This window comes from Gracilinanus agilis, chromosome 2 (genome assembly GCF_016433145.1).
Source record: "Gracilinanus agilis isolate LMUSP501 chromosome 2, AgileGrace, whole genome shotgun sequence".
In the NCBI taxonomy this organism is placed as follows: domain Eukaryota; kingdom Metazoa; phylum Chordata; class Mammalia; order Didelphimorphia; family Didelphidae; genus Gracilinanus; species Gracilinanus agilis.
In genome coordinates this window covers 476,716,071-476,738,791 of record NC_058131.1, presented here as the reverse complement: position 1 = coordinate 476,738,791, position 22,721 = coordinate 476,716,071, and the positions used below count along the sequence as shown (strand labels likewise).

The 22,721-nt window shown below is 35.1% G+C and overlaps 1 protein-coding gene across 4 annotated transcripts in view; it reads right to left on the bottom strand.

Moving 5' to 3' along the window:
- SIPA1L1 (signal induced proliferation associated 1 like 1) overlaps positions 1-22,721 on the bottom strand; it is a 165,887-nt gene that overhangs the window by 111,135 nt on the left and 32,031 nt on the right. For all 4 annotated transcript variants that reach the window (XM_044664918.1, XM_044664919.1, XM_044664920.1 and 1 more), the window contains exon 4: positions 15,008-15,182. In XM_044664918.1, the coding sequence (XP_044520853.1) occupies positions 15,008-15,182 (175 nt within the window). The remainder of the gene's footprint in view (positions 1-15,007; positions 15,183-22,721) is intronic.

Sequence of the window (22,721 nt, the reverse complement as noted above, 5' to 3'; positions counted from 1 at the left end):
GTAGAGATATGAATTCATACAATACATCTTTTGGACCACAGATCCTAAAGGTAGGCATGTTCTCCAAGGAATTTAAAAAAAAGAAAAGCCAATGTTATTGGGCTTTAAAACTACAAATATGAAGAATTCAGAGAAAGATAGGAAGACATAGGAATAAATGTCAAACGACAAGCAGAATGAGGAAAATCATATACATAATGATTATAATAATGCAAGTGAAAAATAACAATAAAATAAACTAAATACTGTGTCACTATAATGACCAATCTTGGCTGGGAGAAGAGTATGGAAAATGTACCATATTACTGCAAACATGAAATACCACCTATGTGGCCAACAGTGGTCAATTTTATTAAGTCGTCCAGTCAGCTTTTATTGTGTGCACGTTATGTGTAGGTACTATGCTAAGACACCAGGGATACATAGAAAGGTAAAAGAAAGCCCCTGATCTCAAAGAACCCTCAGTCCAATGGTATAAGAAACATGAAAACAAACATGGAAAACTGACTTTTCCCTTCTGGTTAAAATCTTTTGTAAAGAATGGTTCCTTGAACAAAGAAGAGTAGACAAATTTCAAAATTCATGTGAAGTAACAACAAAGGTTAACAAAAACAATTTTTAAAAACAACAAAGGAGGGACGGTTGTGTAGCACAGTGGATAGAGGGAGAGGTCTGGAATTGGGAAGACTTGAGTTCAAATCTGGCCTCACTCTTCCTAGCTGTGTGACCCTGGACAAGTCATTTAGCCCCAATAATCCAGCTCTTATCATTCTTTGATTCTGAGAGAAAAATAAGAGTTTAAAAAAAAAAAAAACTTAACAGAATAACTTCAGAGTTAGGAGTTTCACCAAAATGGTGAAATCAGAAGCTTGACTACAAGTGATGGAGAAGTGAGGGAGCAAGGGAATAAAGGCAGCAAGTAACTGTAGTTATTCTTAAGGAAAGAAAAAAAAGTAGATAGTCTTAAACATGTTTATTGGCATAAAGGTAAGAGTCAATAGATGGAGATAGACTGCAGTTATGGAAAAATGAGAGGAGATAATAATAATACTCTCGATTCCTTTGGAGAGATCCAGACACGTACAGTTGCTAACTTTTAAGTATACTACATAAAATATAGTTCATGGATGTCATGGTCTTTGCTTATTAGAAGGGAAGTTCCTTGAAGGCAAGAAATGTCTTGTTTATTGACACTTTTTGTTTGTCCTTTTTTAAATCTTAGAATTCTGAAGGGTTGGTGATAGACAATGGTAAGAGAAATCATCTCATTTATTTGCAATTAGGTGATATGACTGGGAATTCTGAACAAGAAGGCAGACATGATTGGGCTGGAGAACCCCTCCTCTTGGACATCATAGAGAAAGAACTAAACCTTTTGTTGAGAAATGAGACTTTCTTGGAGATGGAGAATATGTGGATTCTTGTTCACTAGAAAAATATCTGTAAAATGTAAGGGTGAAAAAGAGGTTTTATGGGCTCAATATATTAAAGATGGTCGCCAGAGGATTGAACTATCATCAATCCTCAATTAAGAATAATCTCAAATCAAAATTGACTTTTATGGAAATTTATTTACATGAGAAGAAAGAGAGGAAGTAGGAAATAAAAATCTATCCCACTAATTAGTCCAGGTAGATCTTAACCCTCAGGTGAGGGTTAAAGAGCCTGAGGCCCGGAGGTGAATGGAGCAAACTTCATTCACAGAGTCTATAAAAAGAAGTTACTTAATAGAAGTTCAGGAAGATTCAGTCTTTTAACTCACCACGTGGAACAGTCTCGGTCACGAACCAGCAAAGCTCCCTCAGGTCCCCTTCACCAAAGCAGAAGAAGTTTCACTCACTCAACTCCCTCTTTTAAAAGGGGTCACAGATGCATCACTTCCAGTGCCTTCCCCTAGCCTGTGTGTCCAATCACAATAGATGCTTCTCATAGAAAGTGGGGGGTGGGGAGGAGGGGGGGAGGTCAGTTGACTCTGATTCATTACTCACTCTAGCACACATGGGTTAGGACCTCCCAGAATTAGAAGGTGCTCTCACCTTTGGTGATTAAATCTAATTATCACAAAAACCAGTTTTGGCAGGCATAGCAAATCTGTCTAATCTAAAAAAATCTAATCTGCCAAATGTGATGAAGATGCAAACAGAACAGAAAACTTAATAGATCTTTTTTGTGTCAAAAACACTTTGGAAGTAAGTGAAACCTATGAACCCCTTCTCAGAATGTTTTAAAAAGCACCAAATATATGGGATTATAAAGGAAATCAATAGAAATGTAATGATAGATATAAAATATTTTAAAACCTATTAATTGACACCAGGGTAAGAACCCTTTCTATTCCTCTCTGCAGTCTTCCAAAGATTACATTCAACAACATACTAGAAAATCCAATGCTATGATGATAACAACAGCAGGAATACCTTACTACAATTATTCAATGCCAAGGGCAGGGTCAAATTTGGTTGCCCTGTTTGGTCATGACTATAAATGACCAAAGATTTTCTACAGACCTTAATAGGTTTACTAAACAGAGTTCCAAAAGCAGGTAAGAAATATATTTTTTCCCTAGGCTTCCCATGTGGGGGATATGAGCTAAGACAATAGAAAAATCACTAAAAATATAACTGGGTCCTTTGTGTCACCTTTGACAAAAGAGTACTTCAAATAATTTTCACAAACATCATCTCACTGGACCTCACAACAATACTATGAAAGAAAGTGACTTGTCCAAGGCAACTATAACTTTCCCCAGGATGTTAAAATAGAGAGTACAGAAGAAGGAAAATAACTAATTTTGCAATTGGTTAATGAGAATTAATTAAAATGGAAAAAATGCTAGATAGAATAATTTCCATAGCATAAATGAGCTTTTCACCAGTGCTACCCTTTTTTAAATTCCTCCATATACACATAAATGTATATATATAGATAGTATATGAATATATAGCTAGATATGATATACATATATAAATACTTGAATATGTATATGCATATATCAATATAAAGATGAACATGTTAAGAGTGTGTATGTGTATATGTGTGTGTGTGTGTGTGAGAGAGAGAGAGAGAGAGAGAGAGAGAGAGAGAGAGAGAGAAAGAGAGAGAGAGAGAGAGAAAGATACTGAAGTTGAAGGACTTCATATAGCAAAGATATTTTGCAGTGGGAGAGTTATGATATACTACTGGTTTTTCTACTGGATCTACAAGCACATTCACTGAATTAATTTGAAAGGTTTAATAAGTATTAAGAGTTTTCAATAAAGTATCTTTTTGTTTTTCTTTTCATTATGGTTGCCTTATTAACCCAACCTCAAATATAGAGCACAAAAAATTAAAAGCAAAACAGTTCAAGATGTCTGGATTAGAGCAGGGAGACTTGATGCTGAGAGATAAGGTGAGAAAAGTGCCTGTATTCATCCAAATTAATGGTAATGAGGGTTGGTATTATGAGGATGGCTATGTGAGTGGGGAATTGAAGGTGGAAGAGAAATGAACATATATTAGAGATACAGTGATAGCAGAGAGAAAAGAATCATGGCATGGGATCTGTGGCATGACTGTCAAGCCAACAAGCATTTATTAAGCACTTAATATGTATAAGCAATTACATTAGACTATAATACTTAGGTATAAAAAAAGCAAAATGTCCCTTCCCTCAAGAAACTTACAATCTAATGGACAATATTGCTGTTGTTGAGTCATTTCAGTTGTGTCTGACTCTTCATGAACACACTTGGGGTTTTTTTTTTAGTAAAGATACTGGAGAGGTCTGCCATTTCCTTCTCCAGATAATTTTACAAATGAGGAAACGGAGGCAAAGAGGGCTAAGTGATTCATAGATATAGTGTCTGAGGCTGCATTTGAACTTTTTCTAACTCCAGGTAGAGTGCTCTATCCACTGTACCACACAGCTATAACACAAATAATTCTTTACAAAGAAGGTATATGCATGATAAATTAGAGATAATCAACAGAGGGAATGCATTACCAGGAAGATAGCATTTTACCTGAGACTTCTGTAAAGACAGGAAAGATACAGATAAGCAAGGGTCTGATCAATGAAAATGCCTCGATTCAGGTATGGTGAGGTATCTTATGTGAGAAACAGCAGGGAAGGCAAAGGCATAAGACCATCCAGTTTGTGGAGGGGTGTAAAGTATAAGAAGACTTGAAAAAGTAGCAAGAGTCATGGTTATAAGAGCTTTAAAAGCCAAACAGAGAATTTTATATCTGATCCTAGAGAAGCAGGAGCCTCTAGATTATATTGTGAAAGGCACTGACATGGGCTTTAGGAAAATACTTGCATGGATTATAGAGGAGAGAATTGAGGCAGGGAAACAACTAGAAGCTTGTAATACTTTTACTGTGAAGTAATGAAGGTCTACATCAGAGTAATGGCGAATAGAGAGTTAGGGACAGACAGGTGATACAGTGAAGGAAGACTGAACAGGACTTGGCTCAGTGAGAGAGGGTAAGGAATAGAGGATAACACTTCATGCCTGTTTGAGTGAAGAGTGAAGAATTAGATGGAAGTTTCAAGCTTGGGTTATTGGGAGGATAGGGATATCCTTAGGAGTAATAAGAAAGATGTAAGTATCTGGAAGCAGGGGGGGGAAATGAATCCTGTTTTAGTAATGAGGAATTTCAGAGGCTAATGGGACATCCAATTTGACATATCCAAAGGCCAATCCAGATGCAGCATATTGGATAGAGCTCAGGGACTGGAGTTATGAAGATATGAATTCAAAAGTGGCCTCAGACATTTACTGGCCGTGTAACCCTGAGCAAGTCACGTAACTCTGTTGGCCTCAGTTTCCTGATCTGTAAAATGAGCTGAAGAAGGAAATGGCAAGCCATTCAAGTATCTCTGACTAGGAAACCCCAAATGGAGTCACAAAAAGTAAGGCATAATTGAAACAACTCAAAAACAAAAAACAACTAGAGTTCTGGGAACCATCTGCATAGCCATGATAACTGAACACATAGGAACTGATGAGATCATCTAATCAGAGGGAGGGACACTATAAGGCCAAAAAAGAAGACCAGTGTGATCACAGAAGGGAAATTGAGAAAGAGCATTTTGACACAGGTGGGAGAACCAGAAGACATTAGTGTCTTGAAAACCTAGAGAGGAGGTAGTAATTAATAATTTCAAGCTCTACAGAGAGATAAAGAAAGATGAGGAATGAGAAAAAGCCATTAGATTTGGCCCTATGCCCACCCAGAATAGCACTTTAAATGCGAATTTTCTAGTGAAATTAATAGCCTTTCCTTTTTTACCATTCCACATTTATATCATTTATATAATATAATCTATATTGGGCTGTGTTTTTTCCTTTATGGAACATCTAACATCTCTTCTTAGACTATGCATCTCATTTGTTTTCCATGGCATTTCTGAAACATTTGGGAGCACTCATATTACAGCTTAGATAATTTCTGGCAAGTTAATAAACAAAACTTGTAAGGCACTTCACAAAGAGGCACTGTTTCCTATATGCTGATTTGACAAGTCTTAGAAAATAAATTTCTCAAATAAAAAAAAGTCAAGAACACAGCATAATATACTGATGGTCTACCACTTTTGAATATTATTCTACAAGAAGTAAATTATGCTTTTGTATTTATTCTTTGTGAAGGAAGGTATAGTGAATCATAGGTTATACTACTGATAGAAGACCAAAAAGAGAAGTAAACCAAACAATCAGTTGTTGAAATTCTCTTTATGACACAGTTATTAAAGAAAAATGTAAGAGTTATATGCAAGTTTTTTTTTAATCACCTTTTCTTTTCCTGGGAATGCATCATCTATTAGAAAAGGAAAAGTATAATTTTAAGAAACATTCTTCCAGAAAGAGGAAGGAATGTTCCAATAATTTTTTTAATTATTAAAAGTTCAATACAATTGGGAACATGCCAACCATGGCTGTGTCATCAGAGTAGTTTCAATATTTTTATTCCATGTACTGAGAAATTGTGGAAGAGAATATCCTAGAGATGAAGAATGTCTAAGCGTCTAGCATGATAATCTATACCCAATCAAAGATTAATAAGTATCATCAAAGAAAATGAATTATTTGAATGAATGAATAGTGAGGCAGGACCAATGGTAAGGCTCTGGATTTGGGGTTTTATAAAAGCTTAGAACAATCCATAACTGTTAGAAAGCAGAGAGTCTAAAAAAGTTCAGTTTTAGTTAACTGTAAGTACTTTTGTATTCTTCAGGAGGAAGGGGCTGCCAAACAAGACCTGTGCAACCTACGATTGTGGTATGTTCCCAATTGTATTGAATTTTTAATCATTAAAAAATATTGAAACATGCCTTCCTCTTTCTGGAAGAATGTTTCTTAAAATTATATTTTCCCTATTTATTAATTTGTTACTAACTGCCAGAATTATGCTAAGGACCAGAAACAGAAAGGCAAAAACACTGTCTTTGACCTCAAGGAGCTCAAAATCAAGTGGGAAAGACAAATATAACCATAAATAATTGGGTACATACAAGATATATACAGTGGATAGAAGTTGATCTCAGTAGGAAGATTCTCACAGCAAAGGGAACCAAAGAAGGTTTGACAAAGGCAGAATTAGAGCTGAGTCTAGGTAGCTTAAGAGGGAGAGGGGAAGAGGAAGAACAATCTGTCATGGGGGAAAGCCCATGGTAAAGGATGGGAGATAAAAGCCATGTATAAAAAACAGATAAGGGGGTAGCTGGGTGGCTCAGTGGATTGAGAGCCAGGCCTATAGACAGGAGGTCCTACGTTAAAATCTGGCCTCAAACACTTCCCAGCTGTATGACCCTGGGCAAGTCACTTAACCCCCAATGCCTAGCCCTTACCACTCTTCTGCTCTGGAGCCAATACACAGCATTGATTCCAGGATTGAAGGTAAGGGCTTTATTAAAAAATAAATAAAAAATAAAAAACAGATTAAAAAGGCCAATATAACTAGAATATATAATAACTAGATCCTAAAAGCATATATAGAGAAAAGTGGAAAAAAAAAACACAAGAAAAGTAGGAAGGTGACAGGTTGTGAAAGGTTTTAAATACCAAAGAACTTTATATTTGATCCTGAATATAACAAGAACTATTGGAGTTTATCAAGCAGGGGAAGGAGTGGAGATAGTTTATATCTATGCTTTAGGAAAATCATTTGAAAGAGAAATAGACAACAGATTATAGTGAGATGAAACAGAAAGGAAAGGAGATGAAACAGAAAGTTACTGCAACTATATAGGTACAAAGTGATGAAAATCTGTATTCTATGTGAAGAGAAGGAAGGGGGCATAAATATGAGATGATGTGAAGGCAGGAACTAGAAGATTTGACAATGGATCAGACATTTGAGTGAGTTTGAGTGAGAGTGAAGAGAGGATGATACCTTTATGGGAGCCTTTAATTGTAACAGGAAAATTGGTGCAAAAGAAAAGTTCTGTTTTGGGCCATACTAAGTTTGAGGTACCTATGGGATAATATATAGGAGACCCTGAGGTACAATGAAAAAAGTTTGGAAACAAAAAGGATCTGGGTTCAAATGTTGGCTCTCATTTTAGTTACTGAGACCTCAGGTTCAACTGTAAAACAAAGGTGTTGAACTAGTAGACCTCTAAGCTTCTTCCAGGTTATGTTATTTAAAATTTTCCGCAGGGAGGTGTGTGCTAAGTTTTTATAATCATAATGTCTGAACTATAATCTATAATGCAAGTTAATTTTTACTCATTTAGGAGTAATCTCAGGGGGGTAATGTATAATTCTCAGAAGAAATTGTATGTTTTATAATCTATTATGTAAAGTTTAAATTCTTTGAGAGTAATTTCAGGATAAGGATTATGCCATCTCCCCACACCATGAAGATGCCTAAAGAGTCTTCACTGGATCATGAAGATCCAAATTTGAACTTTGGGGTGCAGTTGATTTGAACTATTGGGGTTGAATGAGTTGAATGCATTTATTTTGAATGGACAATTTATGCCAGAAAGGGGGGACTGCCCCCTTAATGGTATTTTTTGTCAACACAACGAACATTGGTTTTGTTCTTTCTCCCTTTTATCTCTGAATTATTGTAAACTCTAATTTGATTATGTTTTCATGATCCATTGGGGAGATTTATCTCCCAAAGGATCACAGGGGGGTAATGTGTTATTTAAAATCAGTTGTGGTTCTATTATGGAAATATTGAGCATCAAGATATGTAGTATCTTACAAACTTCCTGTGGACATGTGGGGAACTTTGAAACTACATACCCTGTGATCCAATGGGTTTCTGGTTTTGGACTTGGGGACGTCTCTGACATCCCCAACATATAGGGCAGCTTAAAATTCGGAGGTCAGGCTTGAGACGGGTTTTTTTTGGCTATGTAGCGAGTATGGGCACAGGCAGTAACTTTGAAGAGCTTTTACCAGGCGCGTGGTCTTACATATGTTTTATCAACATGGCCATGGCAATTAAAATATTATTTTCCCTCATAATATCAGCCTTTATCATTTTTAATCTTTAAAAGGTTTAAATTTATGAACCATATAATCTATAATTACCTTTGGCTAAGTGTACTGTTATGGCTATGTATTCTTCATGATCTACAATCCTGTGACATTGTAAAGGAAAAAAAAGAGCAAATTTAAGTTGGATGTTAGGGAAAAGCTTCCTAAAACTTTTTGTTATCCCAAAGTAGAATACACTGTTTCAATGGATGGTGGGTTACACCTCACTGGAGATCTTCAGGAAAAGGGAAATTACTTATCAGAAATATTATAGTGAGGATTCCTCTTGGATAGGCTAGACTAGATAACTAATGGGGATGGGTGGGGGTCTTTCTTTCAACTCTGAAGTTCTTTTATACCATGGATATCACATCTTTATCAGAGATGAAAATGTTTTCCATTATTCTACAGTTTCCCATTTTTCCTGGCTGCATTGATTTTACTTGTATAAAAGCTTTCCACTTTCACATAATCCAAATCATCTACTTAACTGTGATTTCCTTTATCCTCTCTTTGGTTAAGAATCCTTTTGCTCTTCATTGTTGTGAAAGATGCAGCCACATGTTTTTGTTTATAACCCTTACTTTTTATTCTAGTAACAACTTGAAGACAGAAAAGCAAGGGGCAGGTAAATAGAGTTAAGTGATTTGCCCAGGATCACATAGTCAGGAAATGTCTAAGGCCAGATTTTAACCCAGATTCCCCTAACTCCAGACCTGGTGTCCTATCTACTGGGCCACCTCACTGCCCCACAGCAATCAATTTTAAAAAAAACTGATGTGACATTTTATATTTAGGTTGTTTATTCATTTGGAACTTATATGGTATTAGCTGCTGATCTAAGCCTATATTTTGTCACTGCTTTCTAGCTTGTCCTGCAGATGTCCCACTATTTCAGATAACAATGTACATTTATTTTAATAAATTGTGAAAAATTAAAACATTTTAAAATCACATTGCAAAAACAAAGGAAAAAGGACCCAACTAAGTAATGCCTATCAATAATTTAGTCTTATGGATTTCTCACAAGTATGCTTTGAATGACTTGAAATTTCCAAAATATATAAACAGATCAATATAGAATGTATAGATTACAACACAATTTAAAATATGAATTCAGAATATACCATAACAAAATAGCCATCATAATAGATACCAGCAATGAAGATCTCTCACTAGCTGGTGAGTTTTAAATGACATGTTGATTCTGATTCTTAAATTATTTTTTTTAATATGCCAAGTACTTGTTTAAGGCCCCAGACTGCAAGCATAGTTACCACATTTCATTCCAAAATAACAAATTTTGATTAAAGACAGATATTTTTTCCCTATGTACATGTAAGAGATTTTATTAAAAGAATGAGTACTTTGTTCAAGTAACATGAAAGTCAATTAGCTCATTTCCATGTCATCATGGTAAATACTTAGTCAAAGTATTCTTTTACTGACCCAGGTAAAATTTAGTGAAGCTGATTCTTGACAAAATTTACTTTGAAAGGCCTTTTCAATTCTTAAAGAACCTACTGAAAATGAGCTTTCCTTGACTTGAGAAGAATTTATTTGGAGTCTTGACAGATTTATTTAAAGGCAGTCAACTTCTGATTATTTTAGAGCATATAATATTGATGCCAGATTCCCTACGTGTGAGGTTCCATTTTCTAATTCTTGAAAGGCTAGTCATTTAGCTATTCATACATGCCTAAATGAGGAGTCCTCCCCTCCCCCTTTTTTGATTCCAATAAATATGTCAGATCTAAGATGAAAGGGTCAGTGAGTAATTAAATCCAACCTTTTCAGGTTAAAGTAAATTGCTGCTCCAAAATAGAAAGAAAGATCTCTAGTGATCATCCATTCTGAAACAGTCTAGAAACTTTCCCCTTGGAGAATTTTGTAGGAAGGAATAATATCTGGCCCTCATCATGTATCTCCTAGACCAGTGATGGGCAAACTTTTTAAAGAGGGGGCCAAAGGAAAGGAAATGCTCATCTGTCAGTCTGTTTCGAAGGCAACTCTTTTGAAGTTTCATTGTATTGTATCCTACTCATTGTATTCATCAGATGAGGAATAATGTCATGCAGCCGGATAGAACATTTCAGGACTCATGTGGCCCCCGGGCTGTAGTTTACCCATCACTGTCCTAGACTATTGCAACAGTCTTTTAATTAGTATCCCTATATCAGGCTTCTCTCCACTCCAATCCACGTTCCATATATAGCTGGGAAAGTAATTTACCTAAAACATAGTTTTGACTATGTCACTCTCATTTAATTAATGCAATTCTGAGCTCTCTTCACCATCTACTTTAGATGTAGCAATGTGCCCAACTCAACTATTTATGTTATCTCGGGAAAATCTGGGCCATTTTCATATATTTTGTCAACAGATTTGGATATTTTTGTTTTCTTGTTTTTGTATTTTCTGTGCCAAATTATCTGGGTAAAAATTGATAAACACAAAACATATATCTCTCATCCCTCACAAACCTTCAATGGTCCCCTTATTACCACTAAGATAAAACATAAATTCCATCAGCTGTAACTTTCTACAAAAAGGACTCCATCTACCTTTTCAACATTATTTCTATTCTTAACCCTCATGAACTTTCTGTTCTAATCAAACTGAACTACTAGTTGCTCCAAGAGAGTGACATTTTTTCCTAACTCCCTCCTCTTCAGCACAAATGATGCCCCAGGTCTGAAATGAATTCCTTCCTTACCTCTGCTTCAAAAAAATGTCAAGCTTTATTTAAAGTACAGCTCAAATATATCACCATGTTCCAGTAAAATGAAATTGTTTCAGAGTGAAGGAATGTCTCATATTTTTATTTGTATCAAGGCCTAACCTGATGCCCAAGTCAAAATAAGCACTTAAATAATTTTGCAAGTTTAATTTGCTGATTTTCTTGGTTATTTAGCATGAAATTACTATATCTACCTACCTATCTTTATTGAACACTATACCAATCAATATAGCTTTCTAGACATCCATACTTTATATTAACTTATTTTTTTACATTCTGTATAGGTACAGTAGAACGTAAGTTCCTTGAGGACTGGGATTAATATGATTTTGTCTATGTAATCCTAATTCCTGAAATATAGATGGCTAATATTTAGTAGGTTCAATTGATTTCTCCAGTTACCTTAAATAATTAGAATTAGCTAGAGGAGTATATGTGGATATGTATGCAGATACATATATAACACTTCGCAAATAAGCACTTGGACTTATTTTTCCCTCATAGTTCTCAATAAGCTCACAAGATATTCCTATCATGAGTAATGAACACATACCAAACAGGGAAAACTAGGAAAATATAGCATTAATTCAGATAGGACAAATGTTATAAGTTACATAGGCAGAAAGACATTTTTAGGTACGTAAGAATTTATATTTCTTTACCAACTACAAATAGAGCACAAATGAGACCTTCCAGTCATAGTGAAGACGCTAGGCTATTTATGTTTTTTAATAGGCTCCCTTGCATGTGGTTAGCAAGTCGGTAACAGAACCATGGTAACAGGAAATTCTTTCCTGGAGGGGAGTTTATGAATGCTTTTCTGTTTTCATGACTCAACTCCTTATTTCATTTCCTGTACAGTAAGCCTGTGAGATAACTCTTGACTGCAATGCAGATGGGCTCATCGAAAGATCCATTCAAAGGAAGTCAGATCAAAGGTCTTTAACTCAAATATTTTATAAGCAGACTGAAAAACTGCCTGCAAGAGGATGGAGGACAGCAGTCAACATAATGTGTCTGAAGAAAATCTATTTACCAATTCTACATCATTTCATTTTTTAGTCGAGATTATGTGTACATTTGCTTTGTAGAGTAATCACAGCTGAAAAATAACCTCAATACCCCATTTTTGAATGAATACTCTTATTTGGCAAGTTGATAATACAACTACAAGAATTATTTTAATTAAGACAGAGATGAGATGAACAGCAACTGATGACTTCTACCCGTATCTGAAGACAAACATGGTCACAAATAATACTAGAAGAAGAAAACTAGGTATTTTTGCCAAAGATTACAAAGTCATGGGCAAAAGTCTGAGGGCTATAGGGGTACAGCTTGTTTTCTCAATGCTGCTTTCCTGAAACAAAAGGCGCAGAATAGAAAACTGAATGAGAAGATGGAGTCTGAGAATAGGATATGGGAGATTTTTTTTAAACAGTTTAATATACAGAGATGAAAGACTACTGGATAGTGATAAATGTGCACCAAACCAAGGTCAGGAAGTATTTGGAAGTATCCTTGAAATTCAATCAAAATTAAAATAAAGAAGATGGAAAAAGTGAAAATTACCTATAAAATTTAATTAATTTGTTTGTTACATTAAAATTCCCAGTTATTCTCCTCTTTCTCCCCACCTCCTTGCACTAGAAAAACCATCGTCTTACAAAAAGACATATTTAGATCCAAAATTGTTGATCTTACAGAGAGTAACTGTGTATTGAAAAAAAAGTCCTAATTTAACCTTGAGATGAATTGAGAGGCATAGTTTTTAGGGATAAAGAGGCAATAGTCCCTCTGAATTCTGCCCTGGTAAGATCATATATGTAAAGTTTAGGAAAGACACAGACAAGCTGAAAGGATTCAGAGGTAAGAAACCTGGGCATTGCATCTATGTCTAAGGACAGATTGGAGGAAGTGAAGATGTAGAACCTGGAGAAGATGAGATTTGAGTGAGGCAGGCATGGTAGTTTTCTTCAAAAGTTTAAAAGGCTAGCCTAAGGAAAAGGGATTAGATTTGTTTGGCTTAGCCTTAGATTGAAAAGTAAAAGAACCACAGGTCAAGTGGACCAAGGAGGTCAAATCTAGGAGATTTGATGTCAAGAAAAACTTCCTAACAACTTTGAAGTCCACAAACATATTACCTAGCAAGACATCTACCTTTATTGAAGGGTTTCAAGAAGAAAATGGATGAACATCTATTAGATATATGATTAGTGGGAACTTTCCTATGAAGTAAGGATTAGACTAGATGACCACTATAGTAATTTCCTCTTCTAAAATTCTCTAATTCTTTGACAATAATTTCAAGAAAGGAAAGGATAGAGAACAAATTTCAGAACAAAGAAGCAAATAGAAAAAAATTAAGATTTTTTTGGGTAGGTTTAGGTTATCTACATAAACAAATACCAGGATTAAGAACTAAAAAGGTCATAAATTCATTCAACCACATCATTTTACTTACATTATCATGTATAATTAGATTTGTAATGTGTAATGCATTTCTATGTGATATGTCTATCTATGGACAGCTGTTTACTGTATATTCAGTAAAACCTTTTTTTACCTTGCTTTTTGACATCCACAGGCATATTAATAAGAACTGAAATAGATGACCTCTCAGGTTTTGTGAGAGTTGAGAAAATGTCATTCCCCAATTGATTTGCTCTTGATCCTATGAACCTATACATTTATATAATAAAGTACATGTAAACCAATCACTGGATGGCGGGCTTAAGCATATTTTAGTTAGAATACAAAACCACAAAGAAACTTCATGTATGCTTGGCCATGTAATTTCTGTTCAATATCATTTAATAGGTCTCTTTTTTAAATGTTAGTAAAACAGAATAAGTTTTTAAAAAATGTTTTTGTTTGTTACATTAAAATTCCCAGTTATCTCCTCACCTCTCTCTTCCCTCCCTGAAGAAGACATCATTTGACAAAAAGTTATATGTATATAGAAAATTATGCCTTGTTTCTATTTATCAGGTCTTTCTCTGGAGGTGGACATGCACAAGTCATATTTCATACGTTTCTGTTGCTATACATAATATTCTCTTGATTCTGTTCATTTTGTGCTTCCTAATTTCATATAGGTCTTTCCATTTTTTTAAAACTTAACCTCCTCTTAATTTTTATGACACAGTGGTATTCCATCTCAATCATATGTCACAACTTAGCCATTCCCCAATTGATGAGCATCCCCTCAATTTCCAGTTCTTTGCCACCACAAAGACAGCTGTTATAGAACTTACAAGTTGTTTTCCTTTTTTCCTAATCACCTTAGGAAATATACCTAATAGAGGTACTGCTCTATTACACAGAGAGTAAAAATCAAACTCATTTTGTTTGTGAAGTGTCATCCTTCACACTCTGGGGCCTTCCCTCACTTTAACCATTGTCTAATATTATTTCCTTCACGTATACTTCAGGAAAATTGTCCTACTGACCAACACTCACCTTCTTTCATACATTCATCAAACCATTTCATATGCCTGTAAAGCCCACTCTCACTTCTCTTTCAAATTTCTTTTAAATTTTAACAAAGAATTTAAAAATGTAAAACCAATCTAAAATTTGACTTCTTTTCCAAAAACCAACACTTAGCAACAACCTTTGTTTACACTTCTTTTGTATGCTCTTTTATATTGTGTAATAGAATTAGCCATTTGTATACCTTTGGGATCATACAATAACTAAAATGCGTGTCTCCCTCTTCAAGAGCTAGCATTATACTTTACATCTAGTATGTATTTAATGTCTATGAAAGCAAAATGTCTCTTACTTTTAGTATCAAGTTGAGCACGATACTTCTCAAATCCCTTGAGACGAACTCGTTCTCCCAAAAGTTGGAGGAATTCTTCAAAAGCAGGGCCTGCTGACTCATTGTTGTACATCTCTTCTTCAGTGCTCTGTCCAGATTTGCAATACATGATTCCCACTTTCAATTGATAGCTTAACTGTGAAAATAGGCAATACCAAGCATCTGAGTAAATAGAGAGCCCTTGTTGTTTCACTTGTTACTTTTACTTAACCAGTTCCTTAGGAAAAAATGCCTAGAAAATAAATAACTAACAAAAGGCACATCTTTTTTCCTGGGTATTTCCTTATTGTTTATAATTTTTACACTCAATAAAGGTAGCAGAGGTTTCATTCACTACGGCTGTGAATTTCAAACATATCAGTAAGTAGTTGTCTTCATGTATTAGAGAAATGACTAGAAAAATAAATTAAAACTGTCTGGATGTCAAAATTATGCATCACTAGAATAGAGGTTGGCACTTCAGGGAGATTCCAGCTAATGGTTTACAGGCAAGCATCAACAAATAACAGATACAGAAAGCAGCTTTGCTTTATAACAGGAGGTGTGGGGAATAGGGCCATGTGTTGGGATGGGTGTGTCCTCCATAAGGGTGGGGATGCGTATGGTGGTGGTAAAATTTTAAAAGTAAAGCCTATTTGCAAAAAGAAACCTTGAAATGAAAATAATATCTGTCCCCAACAATTTCATCATATCCTTTCTACTTTTCAGATAAAGAGGTCTCATTGTCCCATGTACTATTATTAAATACATTTATTTGTTGGGGTACCAGTATGCTGCTCAATATTAATACAAATGATTGAACCTTATTTCCCCCAGAGGTCATTGGCTAGATAAAGTCTTTACATAAAAATTTTTTTTTACTAAAGAACAAGAATTTTAAGAAATTTAAGTATCTAATTTTAACCTGTGTTAATTTTTATTGAAGTCTTTTATTTTCATATCATTCATTTCCAAAAATAACTTCTTTCTCTACCCAGCTAATCTTTCTTTGTAACAAAGATTTAAAAAGAAAAAGTTCATAAAAATCAAAACATCAACTTTATTTGATTATATATATTCAACAGCCATATAGTCTCCCCACTTCTAAAAGAAGAAAAGACACATTTTCTTAACACTCAATTTTACTCTTCCCTAGATCTCGTGTTTCTCTGAATTCTATGTATTGTTACTCAACGTGTAAATAATATTCTATTAAATTCACATATCACAATTTTTTTTATCCATTACCTAATTGATGGATAGCCATTTAGTTTCTAGTTGTTTGCAACTGAAAAGAACTAAAAATAGTATTGGGGGTGGTGACCTTTCTTTCCATTTCTGACTTCCTTGATATACATGACTAGCTAAAGGAAACTCTGGATCACTTGATACGAATATTAGTCACTTTTTTTGGTAAGGGGAGAGAGGGCATAATTCCAAATTTCTTTCCTAAAGCATTTAATCAACTCACATCTCTACCTACAATACTAGTGTTCCTGTCTACCCATGGCACCCGCAACATTATTACCCTCTTTTATACTTTTGCCAATCTGTTGGAAGTGAGGTAAAATCTCAGAGTTGTTTAGAATTGTACTGCCATTATTAAGGACTTGCTTTAATGTTTCATGTAGTTGTTAATAGCGTATAGTCCTTTTTAGAACCGTTTGATCACATCTTTTGACTATCCACTAGAGAATGTGTATTTTTGTTAATTCCTTATATACCTTGGAAACAACTTTTTTATTTCTTCCTAACTCATTCCACATCTCACTTCCCACAGAATGGTGATGGCAAACCTGTGCTGGCATGCATGGCCATTTTCAATGACACGGATAGTATGGGGCTGCATGCCGAGGATGAAACATTTGCTGTAGTGTAGTGTAGACACTCTGTGCACTGAAGATAACAATTCTAACTATATTAATTTACCTATTTTGGTTTATTAAATAGTTATATATTATAATTATACATTTTTGTTATTTAAACTATAAATATTGCAAAATTATGGTGTTTTTTTCCTCGAAGTGACACATCACCCGAGTTATGCTCAGTTTTTTGGCAAATTTTGACACACCAAACTCAAAAGGTTGCCCATCTCTGCCACAGAAGCTTTTCTTCTCTCAAGCATCCTTTACTTCTTCCTCTTGAATCCCTCTAAAGACCTGGCATTTTACTTTTTTAAGTTTTCTCATTTTCCTTCTCTTCATCTGAAAACCTCTTGACATCACTCCTCCAATTCTCCTCCTTTTCCCCAGTGTCAGAGAGTGAAGTTCCCCTTCTCCTTCTACTCTTCATCTCATCCCCTTCTGTAGCCTTCAGCAAACTTCAACTCCAATTATCTCTTTTTTCTCTCTGTCTAATCTTCGACCTCTATCTACTGGTACCTTCTATATTGCCTTTAATATGCCCAAGTCTACCCTCATCCTTAAAGCATTCATTAGATCCTATCATCTCCTTAAATATTATTTCAGTCCAAATCCTGGAAAAAGTTGTCCTTGGACATTGGTTCTATTTCCTTTCCTCTCACTTACCCTCAATCCTCTGAAATCTTAAGTTCTTTTTCTTTTTGATTTGGCACTAATGCCTGCTTTTTCTTTCCTAGATATTTTTTTTTCCTTTCTGGGTTTTTGAGACACAGAAGACAAGAATCTTCTGATTCTTATTCTACTCATCTAACCAGTCATCCTCAATATTCTTTACTGGTTTATTATGCATATCATGCCTACAGACTGTGGATCATCCATAAGGTTTTATTCAGGGCCTTCTTCCCTTCCCCTTCTACACACTCTTTTGGTGATCTCATCAATTCCAATGGGTTAAAATATCATCTCTCTGCAGTTGATTCTCAGATGTTTGTATTGTGTAATTAGAATCTGCTCCCCAGAATTCCAATTCCCAGCATCCCACTTTTGTTCTGTTTTGTTACGTTTTGGAGATAAAGCTTCTGGGACCCTGCTCCTCTCTCTCTTTTCATGCAAATGCAGCTGGGAAAACTTCTCTTTACTCAGGCTTTTACTTTTTGTCTTTTCTTTTACTTCAAGTGAATATTAATAAATCTTATAAAATATGATACTCGGAATTACTGGATATTAATTTTAATCTTATATTTTCATGCACTAGTGTCCTCTAGAGCTCTAGTCCCACTTCACCAAATGTATCTAAAATCCTACATATCCAAAAGAGAATTCATTCTTTCTCCCCAAGCCCTCCCCCTTCCATATGTCCATGCCAAAGGCATTACTATTTTTGAGGTCCCCTAGGTTTATAAACTTGGCATTATCCTTGACTTTTCCCTCTCCTTCACTATAGACATACATTTAGTTGCCAGATCTTGCTGTTTCTACCTTTTATATCGCTTCAACCTGATCCCCCCCTTTAAAAAATTATAAACTTAATAGCCACCACTATCATCACAAAACAAACATTTAACTAAAAATGCATTAAAATTATGTTAAACCAGAAACTCCACATTATTATTTGTTTAAAAATATGCAATTTATATAGTGTGCTAATATTAATACACTCTGCTTTTGAGTTCCCTTTGGATTTATTTTACTTTGATACTTTTTTCCTCTTGATTTTGTGGCTATTATTCATAAATATGTAATCAGAGTAGGTATTATTCTTATTTTCGTTTTACCTCTTTACATATTTCCTTTATGTTTTTCATTCCTAATAAAATAATATAATTGATTATATTAAATTATCACAATCTATTTGGCCATTTTTCCCCATCACTGTACTTAGTGTAGTTTCCAGTTTTTTTGTCATTACATGACGTGATTTTTCAAGGCCTCATTACATCTCATCTACATTATTACAACAGTCTCTTGACTTATCTTCCTGCCTCAAGACTCTCCCCATTTTAGTCCATTTCCCATGTTACTCCTAATGTTGTTTTCTTTAAGTGCACATAGAAGCATGTCAGTCTCTATAAAATTCATTGACTCCTATTGCCACCAGGATAAAATATAAACTCCTCAGTTTGACTTTTTAAAGGTCTTCACAATCTGGACATAATCTATCTTTCCAGTCTCACTGTATGTTACATTGCCCCATCCCCTCCTAAACTCTGTGATTCAGTCTAGACTGGCTGAAAGTTCGTCACAAACAAAACCCCATTTTCTATTTTAACGTCTTTGCAGTGGCTATCTTTCATGCTTGAAAATTAATTCAAATGAGAATTCTTCCCTGTGTGGTTTACATTCATTGGCATATTGAACGCCAGGCTATTAAATCCAACTGCTTCTAATTTTTGCATATCTAGTATATTTCACTGACCTCTTTTTTATTTTTTAATAAGCAGCAAAAAGTTTTGATGATTTTTAAACTTGAGGTCTGGAAGCACCATTCCCTTTTCTGTCCTTATGAACAGTTCTATAAAGTACCAGACTACAACCTCTGATAATTTTATACATATAACACAAAATCTGTAAATTAGTTGTCATCTTTTTGCTAAGTGGCATGGAGGTGAAACCACATTTATTTTCATTTGCATTCTCTTATAATGGGTGTTTTAGAGAGTATTTTCATGTGGTCATTTATAGTTAGCAGGTCTTCTTTTGAAAACTGCTCATTCAAATTCTTTGACCACATGTCTATTGGAAAATGTGAACGCTTTCTTTAAGAAGGGACAAGAAGGGGGCAGCTGGGTAGCTCAGTGGATTGAGAGTCAGGCCTAAAGACGGGAGGTCCTAGGTTCAAATCTGGCCTCAGACACTTCCCAGCTGTGTGACCTTGGGCAAGTCACTTGACCCCCATTGCCTACCCTTGCCACTCTTCCACCAAGGAACTAATGCACAGAAGTTAAGGGTTTAAAAATATTAAAAAAAAAAAAAAAAAAAGAAGAAGAAGGGACAAGAAGGCAATGGATGTGAGAAGCATTGACCACTACACCATTACCAATACTGTTCTTAAACAAAAAGTAACTATTTCTGATGTGCTTATTCAAGGAGTTACTGACTTGAGAGATACTTTCTGAATTCTTTGTCTATATTGGACAGTCATCACTTCATGGGACCAAGGTCAAAATCGAAACAAAATTAGGAAAAAAGGGTTAAAGGCAAGAGAGCAACATAGCATACAATTACAATGCCTCTGACTTGTCTTATTCAAGAAAAGTTACTGATGCTGAAAAAAGAAAATGTATAAAAGCAAAGAAAAACCATCATTTCCTACAGAAGCTTAAAATTTATAAAGTAATCACCATAATTAGGAGCCTAAAAGGGCTCAGAACCTGCTTTGCCAGCTAATACTTCATCTTGCAAAGTGGAGAAGCCTAGTTGGAAAAGGCATATCCAATTTAGGCCTAAAGATAGGAAACCAGTTGGACGAAATCAAGACACAGACTGAAGGTCACCCATTTCCTAATGAATGAAAAGAATACTTTCCCAAGATATCTGAAAGAGGGTATAATAGGAAAAAATCAATGACAACAAAAAATGATAGATCAGATCTCAATCATTAAATGGTCACAAATCTGTTTTTAAAAATTCTATCAATTCTTCATGAGAACAATTTACATACATATCAAGTATATCTTTGGTTTTTGAAAAAGTGAGATGAAAATAGGCAGGCTTTATGGTTTTCTGTCATCGATATCTTCAGTCAAATAATGGATTGGAAGCTAAAGGACAAATGTAATTCTGCTGTCTTTATCACAAAATATTTCCTGACACATTCAACTTTATTCAATCAGCTCTGAGTATTATCAGTCAATCAATCAATTGCTGAATATCTGCTGTATACAAGGCACTGAGGATATATAATACAAAAATCCAACAGTCCCTGCTCTGAAAGAGCTTCGGTTACATTAGTAACTAAGTTTCTCTAAAAGTACATGCAGGATATAAACAAAATAGGGGTAGGTAGAAGCTCTGACAACTGGAAGAATTGAGGAAAGGCTTATTGAAAGAGGTGGTACTTGAGGTGAACCTTAAACTGAATTAGAGGTACCAGGTTGTAAAGGCAAGGAAAGAGAATCCTAAAGATGGGTAATAGTACAGACAAAGACAAGCTGAAAAGCACAAACTACTAGAATAGCAAAAACAGTAAGCTGGTTAAGCTGGGCTACTTTTTTTTTTTCCAGAGCCCTAGTCTTTGCAGGTTGGGATAATTTTTTTCTTAAAAGATAAAGAAATAATTTTCAAGGTTTAATGGACTACTGATGTATTTTCCTGGTACCTTAAGTACAAATGTCAGAAACAGGAGAAACTGGCTTCTCCTCCCTTAAGTCAACCTACATTAGGTACCAGAATGGCCAACCAAACCCAAATGAATTAATGATGTATCCTTGCTTTTTTGAAAAGCCTTTCCATGAAATGGCTAGCCTAATGATGTAATAATGTTGAGACCTGAATTCATAGAACTAGAACTCTATTGGCTGGTCTGTTCATGTTTACCTTAATAATTCCCATTGATGAGCAGTGACTAGCACAAGATAGGTTCATAAAAAGTGCTTAATGAGGGGCAGGTAGGTAGCACAGTGGAGAGAGTGCCTGCCCTGAAGTCAAGAGGTCCTGGGTTCAAATGTGACCTCAGACACATCCTAGCAGTCACTTAAACCCAGTTGCCTAGCCCTTATTATCCTTCTGCCTTGGAGCTGATAATTAGTATCTTAGCCAATTCTAAGACAGAAGGTAAAGATTTTTTAAAAATAAACAAATGTGACTACTGACTGATTCCAGTTTCCCTCTCTGATTTTCTGTTTTTCTTTTTAAAAAGAGAAAACTTTTCAATTTCACAGAATTTTGAAAACGCTGACACACAACTGGTGAAATTAAAATAAAGTAGAAATCCCAATATTTCAATGACAGTACTTCATGTGGATGCTCCTCTCATGTAGTTAGTGCCCCTAACTAATTCTTGTAGATAAATTACCTTGAAAAGAAAGTAAGGTGACTTGAACAATTTCAGTGTCATGAGGAAAAATGAGTCTATTAGGCAATTTATCCTGAGCAAGAGCACCTAGAAAAACTGCAGTTGCTCTAAATAGATGACATATTTGCTGGGCATGAGGGACATTGGGATAATGCAACAGATGAAATTTGACACAGTTGACTATAAAATAGTATTTTTTTTAATATTTTTTTCAAACTTTGGCATGATCCAAAGGAAATATTCCAAATTCAGGTTCAGTCAGTGCAATCTTCTTCCAAATTTCCTACTTAAATGGCAAATGAAAGAATCATATCTGAATTTCTTAAATTATACCTCTAATATTCATACTTTACAATGAATCTTGAAGTCAGGTCTTAGTAATTTGGGCAAGATTATAAAAGTACAAGTATGATTTAAACCTTAAATCCAAGTCCTCCAAAAACATAAAGAATATGTCTTCAGCATGGTTCCCAGCACATTTTTAGCATATAGGGTACAATCAAATGGGCTCTAAATGACCAAATGTATTCTAGGAAAGGAAATAAGTAATCAATACATACTATTCCCAGAAAACAGCCAGGAAATTATTATGTGTTATCAGAAAGAATATTTGAGCAGTTGGATTGAGAATCAGGCCTAGAGAGGGGAGATCCTAGGTTCAAAGCTGGCCTCAGCCACTTCCTAGCTGTGTGACCCTGGGCAAGTTACTTGACTCCCATTGCCTAGCCCTTACCACTCTTCTGCCTTGGAGCCAATATATAGTAATGACTAATTTAAAAAAGAAAGAAAGGAGGGAGGGAGGGAGGGAGGGAGGGAG